The 21,995-nt window shown below is 44.9% G+C and overlaps 1 protein-coding gene across 1 annotated transcript in view; it reads right to left on the reverse strand.

Annotated features, from left to right (window-relative positions):
- Nucleotides 1-8,921: 8,921 nt before the first annotated feature.
- Nucleotides 8,922-21,995, reverse strand: part of RCL1 (RNA terminal phosphate cyclase like 1) — a 38,166-nt gene continuing 25,092 nt past the window's right edge. Inside the window, exons 8-9 of the mRNA XM_054178756.1 lie at nucleotides 13,625-13,728; nucleotides 8,922-9,637 (exon numbers count right to left, since the gene is read on the reverse strand). Coding sequence (XP_054034731.1) covers nucleotides 9,487-9,637; nucleotides 13,625-13,728 — 255 coding nt within the window. The 3' untranslated portion in view covers nucleotides 8,922-9,486. The remainder of the gene's footprint in view (nucleotides 9,638-13,624; nucleotides 13,729-21,995) is intronic.

Here is a 21,995-nt window from a genome sequence, read left to right on the forward strand (position 1 = left end):
GCATAAGACCTTTAATGGGAAGGTCATGAGTTCAAGCCTGCAGTGGGCAGTAGTGTCCTCCCTCTTCTAGTCATGAGGTCTGTGGTGACAGGTTGGACTCGATGATCTTTGAGGTCTCTTCCAACCTTAGTGATACTGAATGCTGAAAGCTGTGGTGCGTAGTGATAAGGTTCAGGGCAGACGTGGCAGTGTGAGGCTCATGGCTGGATTGGACCTTGCCTGAGCAGTTTCCTGACTCAGATATCCAGCAGTTCCCAACGAAGATGCTCTCTTCTCTGTAAACTTGTAAGGCTGGGGAGAGTTAAAAAAGGGTTGTAGGATTCTGTAAGATCCATCTCCTTGTCTGTTACACTCCTTTTTCATTAATATTCCTTACCATTAATTTTAAGTCTTAAAAACATCTGCTTACAATACTTCTTTAATTCTGCAAGCTGAAACAGATGTTCATTCTTTATTTGCATTTTGAAACTGAAAATTAAGACGAAAAACTATTTAGGCAGCTGCCACATTCTTCATGTGGCCAACCACAGATGACGTACCTTTAGATTCGCAGCCCCCTGCTCCTTATCATTCGCTTTTGAGTAAGAAGCTGTTAAGGAGCCTGTGAATTGTGTAATAGCCTATTCTTCTAACATGCAATTACATACCATGGAAAAAGACAGACCTTTTCAGATCAGCGTTTCTTCACTTTGAATCCATGCATCATTACTTAGAAAACACTAGAACAAGATCTTGACACAGTTTCAATGAAAAACTTGCTACTGACATTAACAGTGAAGGATGAGGAAGCACTGGTTTTATTAATAAACCAACAAACACATTTCCAAAAGAAACAGGAATAGTATTTTCTAGGCCATCTTATTTATTCCTTATTTACTGTGAATGTTTTCTTTGAATGTAGATTACATACATCATTTAAGTCACAAAGAAAACAGGGATGATACACTTCTGGTGTGAAACATCAAGTAGATTTTTATGTTCTGTACTCAGAAACATTCTGCAGCAGAAAGCCTTTGCTACAGACAGATTCTGAGTCTGTAGATGTGTTTCTAAATACACCTACTTAAACAAATCTTTCAAGAAGACTCACTGAGTCAGGTAACTGCTGAATGCTGACACACAAACAAGCCATAAGGTTGGGGTGTATTCCCCCCCCACTTTCCTCCCCCCACCCCCCCACTTTGGAGATGTTAAAAATGAGAGAATAATCAAACAATTCATATTTTAACAGAATAAGAGAATGATAGAATTTGGAAGTGACCTCTGGGTATCATTTAGTCCAATCTCCCTGCCAGAGCAGGTTCACCTGGAGTGGGTTATACAGGACAGCATACAGGCTGGTTTTGAGATACTCTAGAAATGGAGAATTTACCATAGAATCATCTCTCTGGGCAGCCTGTTCCCGGTGTTCTACCATCCTCTAATAAAGAAGTTCCTCCTTATGGAACTTCCTACATTCAAGTTTGTGCCCATTGCCTCTGAAAACAGACTGTCCCTATCCTCCTGACACCCACCATTCACATATTTATAAGCATTGATTATATCCCACCTCACTCTCCTCTACACTAAAAAGACTCAGCCTATCTTCCTAAGGGAGATGTTCTAGTCCTGTAATTATCTTGGTAACTTTTTGCTGTACCCCCTCAAGCAGGTCCCTGTCCTTGAACCAGGGTACCCAGAACTGGACACCATATTCCATTTGAGGCCTCACCAGGGCAGAATAGAGAGAAGCTCTCTTGACCTGTTTGCCATGCTATTCTTGATACACCCCAGTATGCCATTGGCTTTCTGGGCCTCAGGGGCACATTGCTGGCTCATGGGCATCCTGTCATCTACCAGGACTCCCAGGTCTTTTTATCACAGAGCTGCTTTCCAGCAAGTCTATCCCCAACTTGTATTGATACATGGGGTTCTTCCTCCCTATACTTGCCCTTGTTGAATTTCCTAAGGTTACTCTCTTCCCACCTTCTCCAGCCTGTCCAGGTCTCACTGGATGGCACAGACTGATGGGGTGTCATCCAATCCTCCCAGTTTTGTGTCATCAGCAGTCTTACTGAGGGTGTGTTCTATCCCTTCACCCAGGTTGTTGATGTATTTATCACACTGAACAGGACTGGACCCAGTACTGACACCAGGGGAATACCACTTATGGACCTCCAGCTAGACTGTGTGCTACTGACCACAGCCTTCTGAGCTCTGTCTTTCAGCCAGTTTTCAATCCGTTCCACTGTCCATTCATCTAACCCCCTATGCTTGCCTATAAGCACAGAGCATGCTGTGGAAGATGATGTGAGAAGCCTTGATGAAGTCAAGGTAGAAAACATCCACTGGCATCCCCTCATCTATCTATCCAGTCATACCCTTGTAGAATGTTATCAGATTAGTCAGCCATTACTTCCCCTTGGTGAGTCCATTCTGACAACCTTCCTTTCCTCCACATGCTTTGCCATGATGCCCAGAACAAGCTGTTCCACTACTTTTCCAGGGATGGAGGTGATGCTGACTGGCCTGTAATTTCCTTGACCTAGACACAGCTTGCAGATGCATAGTATTTTACATCTCATCAAAACTACATTTCCAGACATGTGGAAGAAAATTGTCTGCCCTGAGGGATGAGCATTTACAACAGTCTTACCTTACAGACTAGATCTATATTTGTGGTTTATTTTTTTCTTACCCACTGAGAAAGTTTAGAACTTGCCAAGGTGTAGGTAACTTCCAAGGAGAAGACTGGTTGCAAGTCAGAGGCAAAGTACGGAGTAAAACAAGTCCAACATGATGGCATACTACAAATGATGGCATTCCACAAATCCAAGTGCTGGGTGCTGCACTTTGGCCACAGCAACCCCATGCAGAGCTACAAGCTGGGGTCAGAGTGGCTGGAGAGTGGCCAGGCAGAGAGGGACCTGGGGGTGCTGCTTGACCGCCGCCTAAACATGAGCCAGCAGTGTGCCCAGGAGGCCAGGAAGGCCAATGGCATCCTGGCCTGCATTAGGAATAGTGTGGCCAGCAGGAGCAGGGAAGTCATTGTGTCCCTGTACTCCGCATTGGTTAGGCCACACCTTGAGTACTGTGTCCACTTCTGGGTCCCTCAGTTTAAGAAGGACATTGAAATGCTTGAACATGTCCAACAAGGCTGGTGAGAGGTCTTGAGCATAAGCCTTACAAGGAGAGGCTGAGGGAGCTGGGATTGTTTAGCCTGGAGAGGAGGAGGCTCAGGGGTGACCTTATTGCTGTCTACAACTACCTTAAGGGTGGTTGTACCCAGGAAGGCGTTGGTCTCTTCTCTCTAGCGACCAGCACCAGAACAAGGGGACACAGTCTCAAGATGCACCAGGGGAGGTTTAGACTCGAGGTGAGGAGAAAATTCTTCACTGAGCGAGTCATTCATCATTGGAATGTGCTGCCCAGGGAGGTGGTGCAGTCGCCGTCCCTGGAGGTGTTCAAGAGGGGATTGGGCATGGCACTTGGTGACAGGTTGGACTCAATGATCTTTGAGGTCCAACCTTGGTGATACTGTGATACTGTGAAAATGTTTGTTCTCAGGTGGTGTGACTTTTGATGCAGCCTGCAAATATGGACTCTCTATTGAGCCTGTTACGTTTTGTGTAATAGGATGCCTCACTGGCATGTAGTGATGATCACTTAAATCAACCTCTTGATCCTACTAGCTTGCCTGTGATTAAGCACTGGTTGCTTCACATGGATCGGTTTCTCATGGACTGGGATTATTTTCACCATGGGCTGTAAAAGCACTATCAATGTTTCTCATGTGGAAAAGCACAGTGGAGGCTGCCATGGAAGTGTGTCCAAAGTGACAGAGTGAGGCAAGTGTGGGCAATCTGGCAGACATACAGCAGGAAAGCAAATGTGCTCCGCTCTGGCGAGACCCCATCTGGAGTACTGCATCCAGTTCTGGAGCCCCTATTACAGGAAGGATCTGGACGTGCTGAAGCATGTCCAGGGAAGGGCCACGAGGCTGGAGCACATCTCCTGTGAGGACGGACAGAGCGTTGGGGTTATTCAGTCTGGAGAAGTCTCCAAGGAGACCTTTTTGTGGCCTCCCAGTATCTTAAGGGGGCCTACAAGAAAGCTGGAGAGGTACTTTTTAGGGTGTCAGGTAATGATAGTGCTAGGGGGAATGGAACAACAATAGAAATGGGTAGATTCAGAAGTTTTTCACCATGAGAATGGTGAGACACTGTAATAGGTGGCCCAGGGAGATGGTAGAAGCCCCATCCCTGGAGGTTTTTAAGGCCAGGCTGGATGTGGCACTGGGCAACCTGATCTACTGTGAGGTGTCCCTGCCCACAGCAGGGCGGGTTGGAAGTGGATGATCCTTGAGGTCCCTTCCAACCCCAACAATTCTATTAATCTGTTCTACATACAGATGTCAGTCCATGCCTGGTGTGCACAATGGACTGACCCCTCAATAGCTGCACAGTTGTGCAAAGGAGTTGCCAGCAATGAGAGGCTTCTGGACACTTCAGTTCTAATTGTTCTCACCTGCATTGCAGAAATGGCTAGTGAGCCCTGCTGAAGCCAGCCATTGTTCACTGTCATGAGGTGCCTTTGGCTGTTGTTTTCTTGTGGATCTCCTTGTTGCTATCCCCACAAACACAGCTGCTTCTACACGCTGTAGCACACAGGAAATATAGGTCAGGGCAGACCTCTTGGTGTGTGTATACATAATCATCTTACTGTTCCAGAAGACAGAGTAATACTCATACTTAATGTCTGTGGCTACAGATATGCTACAAATCATCCTAACAAATACATCACATAACTATGTCACAATTTAACTTTACCTAGCACAAGAGCAATTTGAACACTGTGATGCTCTGTTGCAGTGCATGACTGACTTTCATTACATATACAATACTGTAACCAGAGTTCACTCCACGCACTCTATTCCCTGTGGGACTTTCTGCCTTTTTACCCCTCCCACTGACAACAGGTACTATGTGTTTTTTCAGAGCGTGTCAGTGCTGCTGCTAGACCAGACAGAAGGAGAACTTGTATACAACCCACCAAGAATGATCTTTGAAGACAGTGCTTATGAATATCTAAGCAGTAACTGTAAAATATACCCCTTCCACCTTTACTTCCCTCCCCCCCCACCCCCCCCGAAATACAAAATAAAAGTGTAAGAATGGCCATGCAATATCAAAAAATGAGAAAGAAACTCACAGGCAAAATTATGCCTCCTGAAACCTGGTACTTCTTTTTTTCCTCTTGTTGCTGTCTCAAAAGCACGATTGAAAAAGAAGGAAGAGAATGTCAGAGCTTGCAAGCAACAGAATTACACCTTAGTGGCTTGAAACAAAATGCATTTAACTCATAATATCACCAGTGGGGAAGAAGAAAAAGAGAGTACCCATGCTCTGGCAGTAACATAATCACCATTTCGAAAATGCTACCCAAGACGGCCATGTACTCACTGTTTTGGCCTAGCTAACTTAACTGCTGTGTTTCCCCAGACAGTTATTACTCTGGCTTCTAGTGATACACCCTCAGTAAAGTGCGCTGGCTTGGACTGAAGCAATTTCACCTTCAGCGTAATCTCTACTACACCAGGGCCTGTCCTACAGCAGGTTAATATGAATTTTCTGACATAATCACAAAAGATGCAGTCAAGTTACTGTCACAGCTTAGAAACTGAAGAGTATGACAACATATTTTAAAAGGGGAAACAGGTGCAAAGTAAAAGCATATTTTGCAAATACCTTTGAGACCACCACTGTAGGAGCCTTTCCTTTTAGGCACATTTAAAGAAGATGGGGCCATTTAATGAGGCACTCTGATTCATTCTCCCCCATACCATTTTTCTGTGTGTTCCTCACCCTCTCCCTGTGTAATAAAATGATTGCAACTAAAATGCACATTACAAAATACTTCTGTTAATTAGTCCCCTTCCACACCTGTACCTCCTTACAATGATCCCTTAAAGCTTTCTGCAAGCAGGAATGTTTCTGATCACAGCAGAAGGGTGTTACTAGTGTTGTTCACCCAAACAGATTAATTGAATCGCTCAAAGGGTACAGAAGTATTCGCATACAGCTCATCAGTTCAAGTCACCTAAGTATCAAATCTGCCATGATGGACTGAGATGAAAGATATATCACCTAGTAACTAACACTCTTGCCATAAAGTCCATAGCTATAAGCTGTATGAATTTCCTTCACCAAAAATTAAGTTCCTCTGCCTAGATCTAAAATTAAACTATTTACTGCTTGTGGGATCAGACCACCCTAAAGAGCTGTTAGTTGCTGTTCTGCCAAGAAACAAACTGATTTTATCTGCAGAATCTCCTTCTATTAAGTACTTCTCACAAAATGTGAAGCCCAAACAATTTTAAAGAAAGCTATTACCTAAAAACTCCTCTGGAATTGCTCCTGTTTCTCCAGAGACTGGCTGTTCTGGAAAAAGCATATTCCTTTCACATACATCTCTTTTTCCCTGCAAAGCAACAAGCAATTCTGGTCATAGGAAGTACTGTGCTGGAGAGTAGGCACCTTGCAGCAGGCTTAAGTGTTAGCAGTCTAACTTTACCACTGAGGTCTTGTTAAGCACAGGTAATTTTGTGACATAGTAACTTTACTGCTACCTGGGCAACACATTGCCCTTTCTGTGTTTGGGGTAACTGGAGCATCTGGAAAAGCTGTCATAGCTTCAAAGTTGAAAGCTTCAGAAGTTTCAGGATAATAAAACTTCACATTTTTTAAGTTGTGATAATACTTACAAATTTTGGTTAGATCAGTTTTGGAAACCTGAGCTGTGCTAGAAATGTGTATCTTTAATTAGGGTAAACTTTCTATTTTTATTGCAGAGGCTGTTAATCTCAGCTTGCACATTTTACCTTCCAGATCACTGGCTCTCTGTATTTTTAGGATCATTTTAATTTAGAAACTCTCTAGTCTTTGCATTACATAGGTGACAAAGGGGAGTAAAGTGAATTCTCCCTTGCCCATGTACTTTATCCTAGTGGAACTTGAAATGTAAAGAATAGAATAGAATAGAATAGAATAGAATAGAATAGAATAGAATAGAATAGAATAGAATAGAATAGAATAGACCAGGTTGGAAGAGACCTTCAAGATCATAGTGTCCAACCTATCATCCAACACCACCCAACCAACTAAACCATGCAACCAAGCACCCTATCAAGTCTCCTCCTGAACACCTCCAGTGGTGGTGACCTCACCACCTCCCCAGGCAGCCCATTCCAATAGACAATCACCCTCGCTGTGTAAAACTTCCTCCTAACCTCCAGCCTAAACCTCCCCTGGGGCAGCCTGAGACTGTGTCCTCTTGTTCTGGTGCTGGTTGACTGGGAGGAGACCAACCTCTGCCTGTCTACAATCTCCCTTCAGGTAGTTGCAGAGGGCAAGAAGGTCTCCCCTGAGTCTCCTCTTCTCCAGGCTAAGCAACCCCAGCTCCCTCAGTCTCCCCTCATAGGGCTTGTGTTCCAAGCCCCTCACCAACCTTGTTGTCCTTCTCTGGACACGTTCCAGCAAGTCAACATCCTTCCTAAACTGAGGGGCCCAGAACTGGACACAGTACGCGAGGTGTGGCCTAACCAGTGCAGTGTACAGGGGCAGAAAGACCTCCCTGCTCCTGCTGGCCACACTGTTCTTGATGCAGGCCAGGATGCCATTGGCCCTCTTAGTTGCCTGGGCACACTGCAGGCTCATGTTCAGCCTACCATCGACCAGCACCCCCAGGTCCCTCTCAGCCTGACTGCTCTCCAGCCACTCTGACCCCAGCCTGTAGCTCTGCATGGGGTTGTTGTGGCCAATGTGCAGAACCCGGCACTTGGATGTGTTCAATCTCATGCCGTTGGACTCCGCCCATCTGTCCAGCCTGTCGAGGTCCCTCTGCAGAGCCTCTCTACTCTCCAGCAGATCAATACCTGCCCCCATCTTGGTGTCATAGAGTAGAAATAGAGTAGAAGAATTTTATTACACATTCTACTATTTTGTTTAGGGGTTTCATAGCTGCAAATGGAATTTTTGAAACCTTTCATATTAAAAGAAAGGCCTCACCCTCTCCCTTCCTCCCACCCCAACAACTCTCAGTGCTGTTCTTTTGAGGTATCAGTTCAAAACAGACATTTATTTTTTGAAGTGCCATCTTACAGGACTGGGGAAAAGCATTTTTGTTGTTGTTTGTTTAGTTTTAAAAGGAAATAAAGCCTTATTTAGGAAAAAAAACCAAACACTTTATTTTTCCAAAATGCCTTTAGACAGATTGCAACAAGAACAAAGTACAGTATAAAAATTACTCACACAGCCTACAGTAGTTAATAATCCACTAATCAACTACCTAACTTTTTGTCAAAGTCCTTTTGGGCCAAATATACATCTTTTGTATTGCAGAGGTAATGCCCACTTTACAGTGGGCATCACATAAAATTCGTTAGACCATTAAAACACAGTCACTAGTGTTTGCCCTCTATAGATAACAGCTTTTGACAATGTTGTATTTCAGCCCAGACACATTCAACACAGTCTGAAGTCTGAAGTATTTCTTTCCTTGTGTTAGAAGTTCAACATTAACTCCAGCAGGTTTGCCTGGCATCTACCAGAAGCCTTTCTTGGGTAAATATTGACACACCGTTATCCCTTCTTTCAAAAGAAAGCAGCTGCACAAAACGTGATGGCATAACACTGCATTTTTCTCTCAAAGCTTACAGCATTTTTTGCTGCATTTCACAACTAATTGCAAACTGCACTATGAGGCATGCCAAACAAACCTGAAGAGAATACATGTAGTAAGGCAAAAACTGGCAAGGTTTCTCCTCCATGACCATCTTTGCAGAGGAAGCTAAAACAAGTCAGTATAGGCTGTCACTTGTTCTGTAGCATTCTAGCACTGAGGAAAATTAAAAGACAGGTACTTCTTTCTTTCTGAACAAATTGCAATTTAGTCAGTGTAGCCAGGAGCAAAGCATTTGGTGAATCCCACACACATGCAATGTATAAACAAAAAGTTATTGTCACACCTTGAATTTTATTTCCATGCCAATATTGTCTCTGCAATTCCCTGAAGAATCTGTAACAGTTTCTATTGTGATTGTTTATTTTTCACTGAAGAGGTCTTGTTTTCCATATCTAAATCTTTCAGAAAAGGTAAGAGTGAAGTAGATACAAAGCAGAGCACCCACTGCACTAAGGCATGAGGACATAGGGACATAAGGGGCATGTGCTCCATGCAGAGGAACGCAGTGCAAAGAGTCCCAAGCCTGCTGAGACTCTGGGCAGCTATTCCATGCAGCAGCGAATAGTGGCACTGCATTTATAAACAACATCAGTCTAAATAGCCTAGAGTCAGCTTTACTGCTTACATGAAGCAAGCCTGGGTACCTCTGCACTGGGTTTGTCACTCATTTCCCTGGGCCAGAGTAAGCACACAGGAAAAGGCAGGTTTGGTCAGATCTTTGCAGTGTTTTCTGTCATGCTGTTTCATGAAGTCTGCAGATGTTTCTTATCTTATGGTTTTGCTAATATTGGAAAATCCAACGCCAACACAAGTCATTAAGATTTTCTCCCCGCCCACGTGCTCTTCCTCAGGGGTCTTTGTTTCAATTTTAAACATGATCTGGAAGAAGCTTCTCAGGTGTCGCAGAAACTCAATTCTGAGGGAGAAAAAAACAACACAGTTTAAGAAACAAAAGAGAAAGCCAATTAGCAGTATGTACTAATGCTGATTACAGCAGTGAACATAGTGAACAGAGCATGACAACAGTGCTTAGTACAGAGAAGCAAGTCTACAAAGCCATGGCTTAGTTAGTCATGAGGTGTTGGGTGACAGGTTGGACTTGATGATCTCTGAGGTCTTTTCCAACCTTATTGATTCTATGATTCTACAGGCTACTAATATTGTTCTCAATTGTGTTGGAGAAGTGCCTAGTGAGCTCTGCTGAAACCACTGCGCTCTTTGTACAAGCAGAGAGAAAGGGAATGCCTGGTAACATAGCAGGACAAAATGGTGAGGGAAGAGAAAAGGAGAAAGTAGCCAGGTAAGGTGACTTATGATGCTGACTTTCCATGTTACAGTCATGTGGTAGTCCTCCCCGCCACCCCTGTCCCCCAGTAGCTAAAGCAGAAATAAGAGATAAGTAGGGAGAGATACCTTGAGAGGCACCATATCCTAAAGCGTACATTTGATTTGTATTACTATTGTATTACTACTTGTATTAGTGTTAGTTTGATAGAATCACATTCAGACTCAGATTCATCATTTTGGAATGAGAGGCATGAAAACAGACTAAGAAAACATTTCTAATGATTTCCCCAGAAGAGAAAACAAGCAATTACACCAAAAGGCTATGAATACAAAATAGGGAATTGTTCCTGACACAAGTCTGGTCCCTTCCAGTTATGGCCACAAGGAAGTCTGCAGTCTTGAATTATTCAAGTTTATTCTCCTGCAACAACCAGCATGTGCCCTTCTTAGGTTAAGTTTAACCTTTAAAGAAAGGGAATGTGCACATCCAGTCCACACATTTGTTTGGCTGACAATCTGAAAAAAGCCTCTACTCTGCATGCTGAGAGCATAATCACAAGCTAATCACACTTAATCAAACCAAAGTGCTGACAAATTGGGCCACAGGAGACTAAGAGGGCTGTTCCCACTGCAACATCATAAGGCTTCTGAAAGCCTCCTGGCAACTCATATTCACAGAAATTGTGAATAAGCACAGCAAAAGTTTAATGAACAAGAACTCCCTTATCTGCTCCAGTTGTACATGCTTGCTTTTCCTGTGACTGGGTACCTGCATGGGGTGAGGAGGGAAAGAGCAGGAGCTGGACTAAAAGAGGCTGCTGTTACTTACACTCGTCAGTGCTCTAGAACGTCTCAGAGTTAACTCTGGAGCAGTTAACTGAATACCTCTGAAGGGTGAAAGTGGGCTCATCACTCCTCATGGTACGTACACCTTTCTACCTCACCTTCCTGGCTGGTAACTAGCCTGAGCATAGACACCAGCTCCTTCATTTCTCAAACAGATTAACAGTTAAAAGAAGAACTGGAAAGCACCTGTTCTTATATTCCTCCCCAAATGCAGTGTTTCCAGTTGCTGCTAGGATAAGGCAAATGGGCATGTGCTGGCACAAGTGCTTCAGTAGAGCTCACAGGCAAGAAGCTCTGTATCTGCCTCCTCCTCATCTGGGTACTTTTCAAGAGCTCTGGCAGTGTGGCAAGAAAGCAGCCAAGCCCAAAACAGCAGGAGTGCCATGCTGAACTGCAAGGTGGGCACAGAATAAACTGTACAAATACCACAGTCAGTATGGAGCTGGAAGCTCAGGGTAAAATCCTAAAAGCTGATCAGCAAACTCTACAACACATTGGTGCCACCAGTTCTGTCCATACTTCTCTTTGCACATGTGGACTACTGTGCTTTCTTTACCTCTTCTCACTTTTGAAGAAGGGTGAGGAAAAGCAAGCCACAGCCCCCAGGTACATCATAAAGCCTCAGGCAATGCAAGTGAAAGGGAGTCTGCCCAGGAATATAGCCCTAGGGAGAATTCAGGTGGATCAAAAGGCCATATCTGTCTTGCAGTAGTAGAAGCACAAGTGCTAAGAGCCCTGTAGATAGGGAAAAATGAGGGGGGAAGGCAGGGGTAAGTGAGAGAAGTGCAACAGAAAGCAGGTTTGTACTAGCCTGAGGCTGATACGGCTCACATACAGGAAGGTTTGCATATCAAATAGTATGGTGGAGGCTGCATCAGACATACACATACAGACTGGAGGACAGAGGGAGGGGGTGACAGGTATATAGAAGTTCTGTTTTGCTGAACATCTAGATTGTGTGCTGAAGCAAGAGCATGGGACCAACACTTTTCCCAAGGCCCAAGAACAGCTATGTGGGCCACACTGGAGGTTCTCTTCAGGGATAGCCATTTTCAAAGGAAAAGACATTATATTACCAGCAAAAAAAAAAAAGAGTAGGGGTGGGGGAGTCTACTTCTCTAAGCACAGTCTGTCCCCAGAAGCCTGACTAAGCAACAGCAAAAGATGCACAACCACACAACCACTTCACACATTTTAGCTTGCTGTCTGGGCAAAGAGACCAACTCAAAGATCAGAGTGAGAGGATCTGTGCACCAGCAACACCTTCTTGGTCTGACTACCCTAAGAAAGGCCTGTCAGGGCCAGTGGATCCCTTATTACTCCCCAGCGTCCCGCTAAGGGCCATTGCCCAGCCAGGGTCCGGGTCTGACATGGAGCTGCTGGGTGTGGCCCGCGGGCGGTGCTCGAAGGCCGGAGCCGCCAGGGGGCGCCGTGACCCTGAGCCAACAGGCAGCGGGCGGGCTGTGGGCCAGGAAAGAGAGATGCCATGGAGCTACCGGTGGGACCCACACCTCCTCTCTCCCGACCAATGCCATTAGCAGGGGCAAAGGATGCCCCCTTGGAAATACAGAAATTTTGGAGAGATTTAATGATCTCATGTGACACATACTGCTTCAGGATGTCTTCTCCTCACCTTCATCCCTACTGCATACTCCTAGCTTGGAAGAAGAGACAACCCACCCCTTTGACATGACCCTGCTTACAAAATAAACTAGTGCAGGTGTGTGATTTCCATAGCATCAGAAAAGAGACCAGACCACAGCGAGTGATTATTTTGTTTCACTTGCTTCACTGTGCACTTCAAACACCTGGATACTTCAAAGCCTGGATACTTTACATAGGATTACTTAACCCCTGTACAATGGGAGGCTCCCCATCATCCCCTCAAAATCTGATATATGCTGTTTCTGAGATGCCAGGGGTTGAGAATAGCAGTTAGGCAATTTCTAGCTGTCATGTGATGGCACCACCATTCTTCAGTTATCACAGTACTGTACCTTTCACATATACAGCACCGGTACCATGATAACCGAAAAAGGACAGTTCACGGTCTTACTATTTGATGCCATTGTAGGATAAACAGCTCTACCTTCATTTTTTTAAAGGAAAACAGCTCAGTCTCTAGGGATAACTGTGACCTAGTCATTCTAATAGAGTAAATGAGATTTTTGGTATGGGATGCCCTTCCCCTAACCTTCAAGTTGCAACTAACAACATAAGAAACCCAGTCCTTTCTCTATCCTCTGAACCTCTACCAGCCACAAAGCTTTAATAAAAATGGACTAGACAGAACTAGATAAAAGTGCTTCCTAATAGGGCTAAAGCTTTGGGGTTGTACAGAACTCTATGAATTGAACTCTTAAGCTGTTTCCTATGAACAATCACGGCTTCGGCATTTGGTTAAGCATTTGAAAAATGCCATTTAATGCCAGTTACTGAGAGATCACTAGGAAAACACAGCAGTGTACACCAGGCAACAAAAAAACAAACTGATGCACACATACATTCCATGACCAAGAATCAACAACAAAACCCATCTCTCTAATTCTGAGAATCACAAATGATATGGAAGAGCAAAGGAATCAAATCATCTTCTAATGTGTAGCAATAAACACTAGGTAACTTACACCATCTGTCTCATTTGAAGATGGGTACAAGCTGTTCTATTCATAGCCATCAGCAAAGTCTTCCATAGTAAAAAAAAATAGCTGTGCAGTAAATCTAGGGAATTAAACAAGACTGGGTAATGAAACTTAACAAACCAACTTACGTGTATGGAGACAAAGGTCCTAACAGGACTTTGGAAACATCCCGTTGGCCAAGGGTCATAAGGAGCAGAGCAAGGCCCTGATTTGTTGAATCTACACAGCCTCCCTGCAAACCAAAATGTTTTAATAATTAATCTCTATACAAACCAGAATTTGAGATGAGCTGAGACTAACAAAGGAAGAAGATACACTTAAAAGGTTGGGTTATTGTTGGCCCTTTTGAGGGCCAAAAAGACAAAAATCTAGATTTAGTAACAAACACAAATTAGTTTCACATGGCAGGCTGGGAAAGGAACAGAACTTACCCAAAACTCAGCAGCAAGGTCACATTAAAGATCCCCCCCAAGCTCTCCCAACCTATTTTCTTCCAGTGTCACATAATGTAATCACTGAAGAATTTCTTTGCAGTAAACTGAAAATAGGTATTAATTACAGTTCATGAGCATTTGAATATACCAGGAACTGCAGAGCTTTATGGTGACTATGAAGTTACATTTGTACAAACAGTTCAGCATCAGCAGGTGCAAACCAGCAAGCTAAAATTTTGTTCTCACAAACATCCACCTAAGATCTTGCTGCTAACTTCTATGGTTTTACATTTGTAAAACATTTTCTCCACATATTTAACATGGGGATTGAAAAAATAATAATTATTGTTGTCATGTGGAAGACCCATGCATAAAAGGATATAGAACTACATGTACTCTTGTACATATTTGACTGTTGTAAGCCATACATGCATTGTCAGTTGTTCTCTATGTGGGAGGTGTTAACAATGATACATACATAAATTAGGACTGGAAAGTCTTTCAGTCAGGGCTGTTGTAGAAAGAATTTACAAACTATGCAAATACACTGAAAATAGAAAAAAAATCTGGCATAACATTATTTCTAATAATAATAATATTCATGATTCACAGCCACATGAAAGTTGTGAACAGCTTCCTACTGCATCAAGCCTGATGCTAAATCCTTTGAATAGGCTCTCTAGAGAGGATAAAACTGAAAATTCATCCTCTAAACCCAAATGCTCTAATGATGTAAACTTACAGTTATCTTTGTGGGCAAGGAGCAACTTGACATCATTCTGAGAGATAACACCATCCAAAAATGCAAGGCAAGGGCAAAATACATTTTGGCCTATACTGATTAAGAAAACACAAGGAAGTGCAACCTCAGCACATTTACTCAGTGAGAGGGCAGGAAGGATACTTTTCCAAGGAGAGTTACTGAAGGTTTCATTCTCAAGATGGCCTTGCTTCAGTGTGACAAGTCTCAGCTCTGCTCTTCTGAAAAAGTCTCTGCACTTCATGCAACTAAGCATACACCGCAACAAAGGAAACATCTTCATTACATTCACTACCACGAGCATGTAAGAGCATGCATATCTTGCAACCTGCTCTTACAACAGTCCTCGTCCTTTTAACTGTGTGAATCTGCCATATCATAGTGAAGTTCATTTACTCAAACTAACGTCCTCTGGGATTGATAAAAAATGTTCCTCATCTTGAGCAAGTAGGGTACCTGCAGAAAATTTACTGGGGCAATCCAGAGCCATAGCTCTCACCAGCTGTATTTGCCAATCTGAAACATGTACAAGAAGCACATGAGAGTTTGCTAAGGAGTATTCCTGACACAGGACCATCTGTATTTGTAGTTTGGTTAATAATTCAAAATGCTTCTTTATCACTTGGATGAAACCTTCACACTACCTGAGCTGGTTTTTGTTTTTCTAAAGCTGAAAACACTGTAAACCACCTATTTTTACAACAAAATATATGCAGAAGTTTCAATCAGCATGGACACAATTATGTCCTAAACAATAAAGCAAAACAAGATGCATCCACAACACATCCCAGCTGCTTACATAAGGTCTCTTGATGCAGTGAGTCAGTCATCCTTGCTGTTGTTCTGCATTAGCAGTGCACTGCTATGCCCTTTCCTGCATAGGCAGTGTCCAGACAGAGAAATTTATTTGCTTGTAATCTGATGACAGAACTGTAACTTGTGCCACATAAGAACATGTTGCTCCCAAGAAGGACAGGCTTTTTCTCTCTATCCACCTGTCACTTACTTGAGAGTGCAAAATAAAACAGACCCTCCCAAGAGAAATAGAACAGGGTAGAATAGAATAGAATAGAATAGAATAGAATAGAATAGAATAGAATAGAATAGAATAGAATAGAATAAACCAGGTTGGAAGAGACCTTCGAGATCGTGTCCAACCTATCATCCAACACCACCCAATCAACTAAACCATGGAACCAAGCATCCTGTCAAGCCTTGCCCTGAACACCCCCAGCGACGGCGACCCCACCACCTCCTCAGGCAGCCCATTCCAGTGGGCAATCACTCTCTCTGTGTAAAACTTCCTCCTAACCTCCAGCCTAAACCTCTCCTGATGCAGCCTGAGACTGTGCCCTCTTGTTCTGGTACTGGTTGCCTGGGAGAAGAGACCAACCGCCGCCTCGGATAGGATAGGATAGGATAGGATAGGATAGGATAGGATAGGATAGGATAGGATAGGATAGGATAGGATAGGATAGAATAGAATAGAATAAGCCAGGTTGGAAGAGACCTTTGAGATCATCGTGTCCAACCTATCATCCCACTCACCTAATCAACTAAGCCATGCAACCAAGCACCCTATCAAGTCTCCTCCTAAACACCTCCAAGGATGGGGAAAGTCAGAGCTAAAGTGCTGTTATGAATGTATGGCTACTATTGATATTTAATAGGTGGAATGATTAATAAAAATATTGGTAACTTCATTTTAAAAAATCCCATGGAAAATATTAATAAAATCTATTCAGTAGTTCAAAATATTTGGTTGTGGAACAGACACCTCATCAGCAGGAACACGTAACAATTTAAACAATATTACCAAAAAACCCAGAAACAACAAACAGTAATTTAAACTGTAAAGAAAACAGAGAAGAACATCAGCAACATGCCGGCTTTGCCCACAAGGGGGGGAACTCCAGAACTCTCTAGGGCAACAGACCTTTTTAACAGACACTTATAAAAACCAAATTTAGTAGATTACTCACTTCAAATCACTTTAGTCCAGTACATTCAGACACAATGTTTATAATCCACAGATCGTGGTACCACGCTGCACATACGTGGATTTAAACAAAACCAAAACGGTGTGAAACAGGTGAAAGCTGCAGGAATACAGTTTCACTTTCTGTTGGCTTCTGCAGCTTGCTGCTGAGGCGCCTACAGGGTTTATTTTTCCAATGGCTTTATACAGGAAAGCTTTGGAGAAAAGAGGCTGCTGCTGAGGCTTGCAGGGCTTGTCAGCTTTGTAGCTTTGCCTGTTTTTGAGAGGTTCTTCAGCTGCAATATTCATTGCAGTCCTTGTTGCTTCTTACAATAAAACGAAACTGTCCCAGGGTCTTGGCTCCTCCAGGGTTTGTCTCTGTCTGTTCCTGGGCTTTACAACACATTACTGCAAGGGGCACTTGCAGTCTTTCTGGATAAACTGAAGCACAGCTTGGATTCCAAATTGCAAGGCAAGCAAGGTTTGGCTTTTCGGGCTTGCAGGGTTAAGGCTTGTGGCTTCTCCTAGATCTTGGACAAGGCAAGACAAGGCACTCACTCTTTGGGCTAGCATTTATAGATTTACCAAGACAATGATGGCCAGTGACAACAAAGATTAAGAGATAGAAACCTGATACTTTAACCTATAGAACCACTTTTTTCCAAACATGGCCAACAGCACACACACCTGGCCCACTTGGCCCCAGGGCATGTTCAGACAAGCCCAGGCAACATGGGCAATCTCCTGGAAAACAGACCTACTAGCTCCTGCCCCATTGTCTGGTTCAGGGCATTTTTGAGGCTTTTGTTCCTTCAGGACAAGTACTAACATTTCTTCCAAAATAGCTGGTACTCATTACCAACCTAGGATGCAGCTTCTAGTGCATATTAATTCAGTTTATGAGAGTTTCTCCACTATTGTTTCCATTGACAACAGACCCAGATCCAGCCGGAAGTGACAATTACAGACAAGGAGCACTTAAAATCCTGTCCATTTTGTTATACAACTGTGGTGGTTCAGGCTGGGTGCCCCCTGCTGCTGCCACATAGGACACACCTCTGGTGTCCTGAGGGTCCAGGCCAGGGGGTGGGCACAGGGAGCTGCGTATTTCATCCCAAAATGCCCTGCTCCCTACCCAAACCACCTCCAAAGTCCTGCACCTCCTCTTTCTTCCCTCACCGCTCCTATGGAGATGGTCCCTGTCTGGTAATGGAGGGGGTGTCATCTGGAGGCCTCTTGGGCCTGGCTAGGCCTAAGGCCTGGAGAAGAAGGGGGAAGGGCAATCTCAGATCTGGCCAGCTGAGATTAGCCTGACAGTGGAGCGGGGGGAAGAAAGAGGCCTGGGGGTTTTTGGGTGTACCCTCAGGTGGGGAGAGGGAAGTGTTGGGATGCTTCTGGTTATGCTTTGGGATCTCCTTTTGTCACTGTGCTTATGGTTCTCTGTAAAATATTCACTGCTTTTCCATTTAAACTTTTCCACCATTTCTGCAATCCGTTTGTCTGAGTCTCATTTTTTCTGCCCATGGTGGGAGGGAAGGAGGGATCGGCCCTTCAACCCATCACAACAACAGCTGACATGCACATACAAATAGCACATCTTTGAGTATTGGACCACAGTCTTTTGAAGAGGATTACTCTTCTGAGCTTCACTCCAGCTTTGATTTAGTCTTGGTTATATTCTGGCACATGAACAATTTCCTCCCTTACCTGCACGCCTCAGTAATTTGTCATGTGAATTGCTCAGGTTTTGAAATTGCAAAGGTTAAGGAGTAGCAGAGAGTGTGAGAATGAGATAGGTTGGTGAAACCACACCCTGAGGCAAATACAAAGGATAGAACCTCCACAAGAAGCAGAGGATGCCCTCCCCTCTTGTCTGCAGGCAGAAGGAGGGGACCCAAGTGACTGGGAGGAATGGAAACAGGTCCCTGCTCCCTCACCTTCCCACTTGTCCTTATAAAATAGGTAAAATGCTCTGGAACTTGAGGGTCAGGCAAATGAGGATATGGATGCAGGTCTATCAGCAGGTTGCTTGGGGTGAGTCAGCCAGCCCCACACACTAGGACTGCTTGTATTAAGAAGAAAGGGACAGTAATTATAGGTGATTCCCTTCTGAGCAGAACAGAGAGCCTCATGTGCCAACTGGATCCATCTTACAGGGAAATCTGCAGCCTCCCTGGGGCCTGAGTTAGAGGCATCACTAGGAAATTCCCTGATCTGGTACAGCCCTCTGATTATTACCCACTACTGGTAATGCAGATGGGCAGTGACAAGATAGTGAATAGAAGGTTAAAAGGGACTTTAGGACACTGGGGCAATAGGCTGAAGGGTAGGAGCACAAGCAGTGTTTTCCTCAAACCCTTCAAAGGCTCAGAAAAATACTGAAAGGAACAGGAAAACATACTTGATTTAACACATGCCTCAGAGGCTGCTGCTGCCAGTGGAAGTTTGGTGGTTCTGGCCAGGGGATACCAGGCCTGCTGGCAACAGACAGGGAACACCTGACTCAACATGGGAAAAGGATCCTGGGGCAAGAGCTAGCACAGCTCACTAAAAGGGCTTTAAATGTGGCATTTGACAGTTCAGGCTGGGTGCCTCCTGTTACTGCCACATCAGTCACACCTCTGGCATCCTGAGCCTCCAACCCAGTAAAGTGGACCCAGGAAACAGCATGTTTCATACCCATAAATCCTGTGCCCTATAACTCTGTCTGCAAAGTCATTCTCTTCCTCTTTGTTCCCTCTCTGCTCCTGTGGGAGATGCTCCCTATTGGATAACGGTGGGGAAGTATCCCTAAGCCTCTTGGCCTGTCTAGGCCTAATGCCAGGAGAAGAGGAGAGGGCAGTTTCAGACCTGGCCAGCCTGAGACCAGCCTAGCAGTGGGGTGGAAGAAAGAGCCCTGGGGGTTTTTGGGTTTTTCACCTCTCCCTCAGGTGGGGAGAAGGGAAGTGTTGGGAAGCCTTGGGTGTAGTGTAAGGGACTCTGTATGCTTTGGGATTCTTTGCCATTATGCTTTGTAAAACACTAACTGCCTTTCCAATCCATTTGTGCGAGTGTCATTCTTTTACCCCTTTCAGGGGCAACAGAGGATCTGTCTGGTCTCAAACCAGAACAGATTACTGGTAGCAAAGGATGGTTTCTGCAGGGAACTCTGCAAATTGGATTGGAGAAGTGCAGAGATGGAAAAGTTAAAATGGAAATCTGGGCGGTGTTGGTTTTGGTGGTTGGGCTCAAGGCTTTCCCGGAGCGACCGTGTGGACCTTTTATGGGTTCCAAGGGGACAGCTGGGCATGTAGCCGTGGCGTGGAATCCCTCCTGCTGTTTCAAGGTGGCAGCAGCGATTCTGTAAGCCAGCAGCATCGGGTGAAAGCTTAAGAAAGTGGTGCCTGCCCTTTTCCCTTTGCTCCATGCAGAGTGTCAAGCAGCGTGGAGTGGGGGAGGTGGCAATTTTAAGCAGACCAGAGTCAGCTTGTCCTGTGGTGGTGGGGGCTAGCAGCAGTGGGAAGGTGAGCCATGGCTCCCAGAATCCAAAAAGGTGAGCAGTGGCTTTAGCTCAAAAGCTGCTCCCGAGGCCCAGGGAGTGAGTAATGGCTTTGGCTGGAAAAGCCGCTTATGGGGCCTGAGGGCTGCTGGTGGCTTTGATCTGTACTGCGGTGGCAGCAGAGGCGATGGCAGTGCTGTCATTCTGTATACTGAGCAGCAGTGGTGGCAGCTGTTACACCTCCCCTGAAACCAGCGTCTAGTACCTGGCTCTGCCTCTCTTCTCAGTGGCTTGCAGTGCAGCCACTCCCTCTCCTGGGAGAGGGCTGTGTAGCCGGATGCAGCCATGCCTCCATACGCTATCACCCCGTGGTGAGCAGCGTGCCTGTGCGTGGTGTGCACATGTGCAGCGTGGGCTGCAGCTGGAAGTGGTCAGCACTGGGCTTGGGAAAGGTCCGTGCAGTTTTTTGAAGTCTCAGAGTGCTGTTTCCTGGAGGGAATACTGAATACTGAATACTGATGGAAGGAGTTGATGAACCTGATTGTTCTGACTCGATTGCCCCAGGGGGTGGAAACATGCTGCTTGAGCAGATGTGGGTGGAGAGGGAGGTTCTGTTGAGAAATTATGAGGTTTTTTCCCAGGTGACCAGGATGTCCATAGGAACCATGAAGAGCTCGCACTGCAGAAGAATGTCGCTGAAGAGGTTCCATCAGATGAGGGAAAGTAACTGGAAGGAACTGCTACCTGAGCCTGAACAAGAGACTATTTGAAAGGAAGCCCAGATGAAGACTTGGGCTTTACTATATATATCATCTAAAGATTGTTTTTAATTTGATGATATGTTTTGGGTGCAGGAATTATAGTATGAAATAACAGGTGGCACATGGCAGTTCGGGCAGGGTGCCTCCTGTTATTGCCACATTAGTTACACCTCTGGTGGCCCTAGTGTCAAACCCAGTAGGTGGACACAGGAAACAGCATGTTTCATACCCATAAATCCTGTGCCCTATAAATCCATCTGCAAAGTCTCTCTCTTCCTCTTTCTTCCCTCTCTGCTCCCGTGGGAGATGCTCCCTCTCAGGTAATGCTGGGGACTAAGGCCTCTTAGGCCTGGCTAGGCCTAATGCCAGGAGAGGAAGTGGGGGGGGCAGTCTTGGACGTGGCCAGCCTGAGACTAGCCTAGCAGTGGCAGGAGAAGAAAAAGCCCTGGGGGTTTTGGGTAGACCCTCAGGTGGGGAGAAGGGAAGTGTTGGGGGCCTTTGGGTGTAGTGTAAGGGACTCTCTGCGCTTTGGGATTCTTTGCCACTATGCTTTGTAGTTTCTGTAAAACACTAATTGCCTTTCCCTTTAAACTTTCCATCACTTTCCAATCCATTTATGTGAGTGTCATTCTTTTGTCCCTTTCAGGGGCAATAGAAGATCTCTGCGGCCTCAAACTAGGACAAGATGAAACTGGACTTGCTAGAGAGAAGCCTGGGAGCAGCATACTAGTACACACGGGACGGTGTGGTAGTAAGGTCACACAGTTGGCTGTCTCAGTGGAGGTGTGGGATGATGACCCATGAGGGAGTAAAGACACAAGAGTTTATAGGCTGGTAACTCATGAAGTATCTGAGAATGTCCTGCAGGAAACTGGGGCTTCTTCCTCCAAGAAGGCAGCAGGACCATTAGCCCAACTGAAGCACATCCATACTAATGCATGCAGCATGTACAACAAGTAGGCCATTGTGCAGCGAGAGAACTATGGTATAGGTGCCATCATGGAAATGTGGTGGGATGACTCACAGGACTGGAGTGCTGCAATTCATAGCTACCACTTTTCAGAGGAGACAAGACGAGGTAGGTGTGG

Source organism: Dryobates pubescens, chromosome Z (assembly GCF_014839835.1).
Source record: "Dryobates pubescens isolate bDryPub1 chromosome Z, bDryPub1.pri, whole genome shotgun sequence".
Classification (NCBI taxonomy): domain Eukaryota; kingdom Metazoa; phylum Chordata; class Aves; order Piciformes; family Picidae; genus Dryobates; species Dryobates pubescens.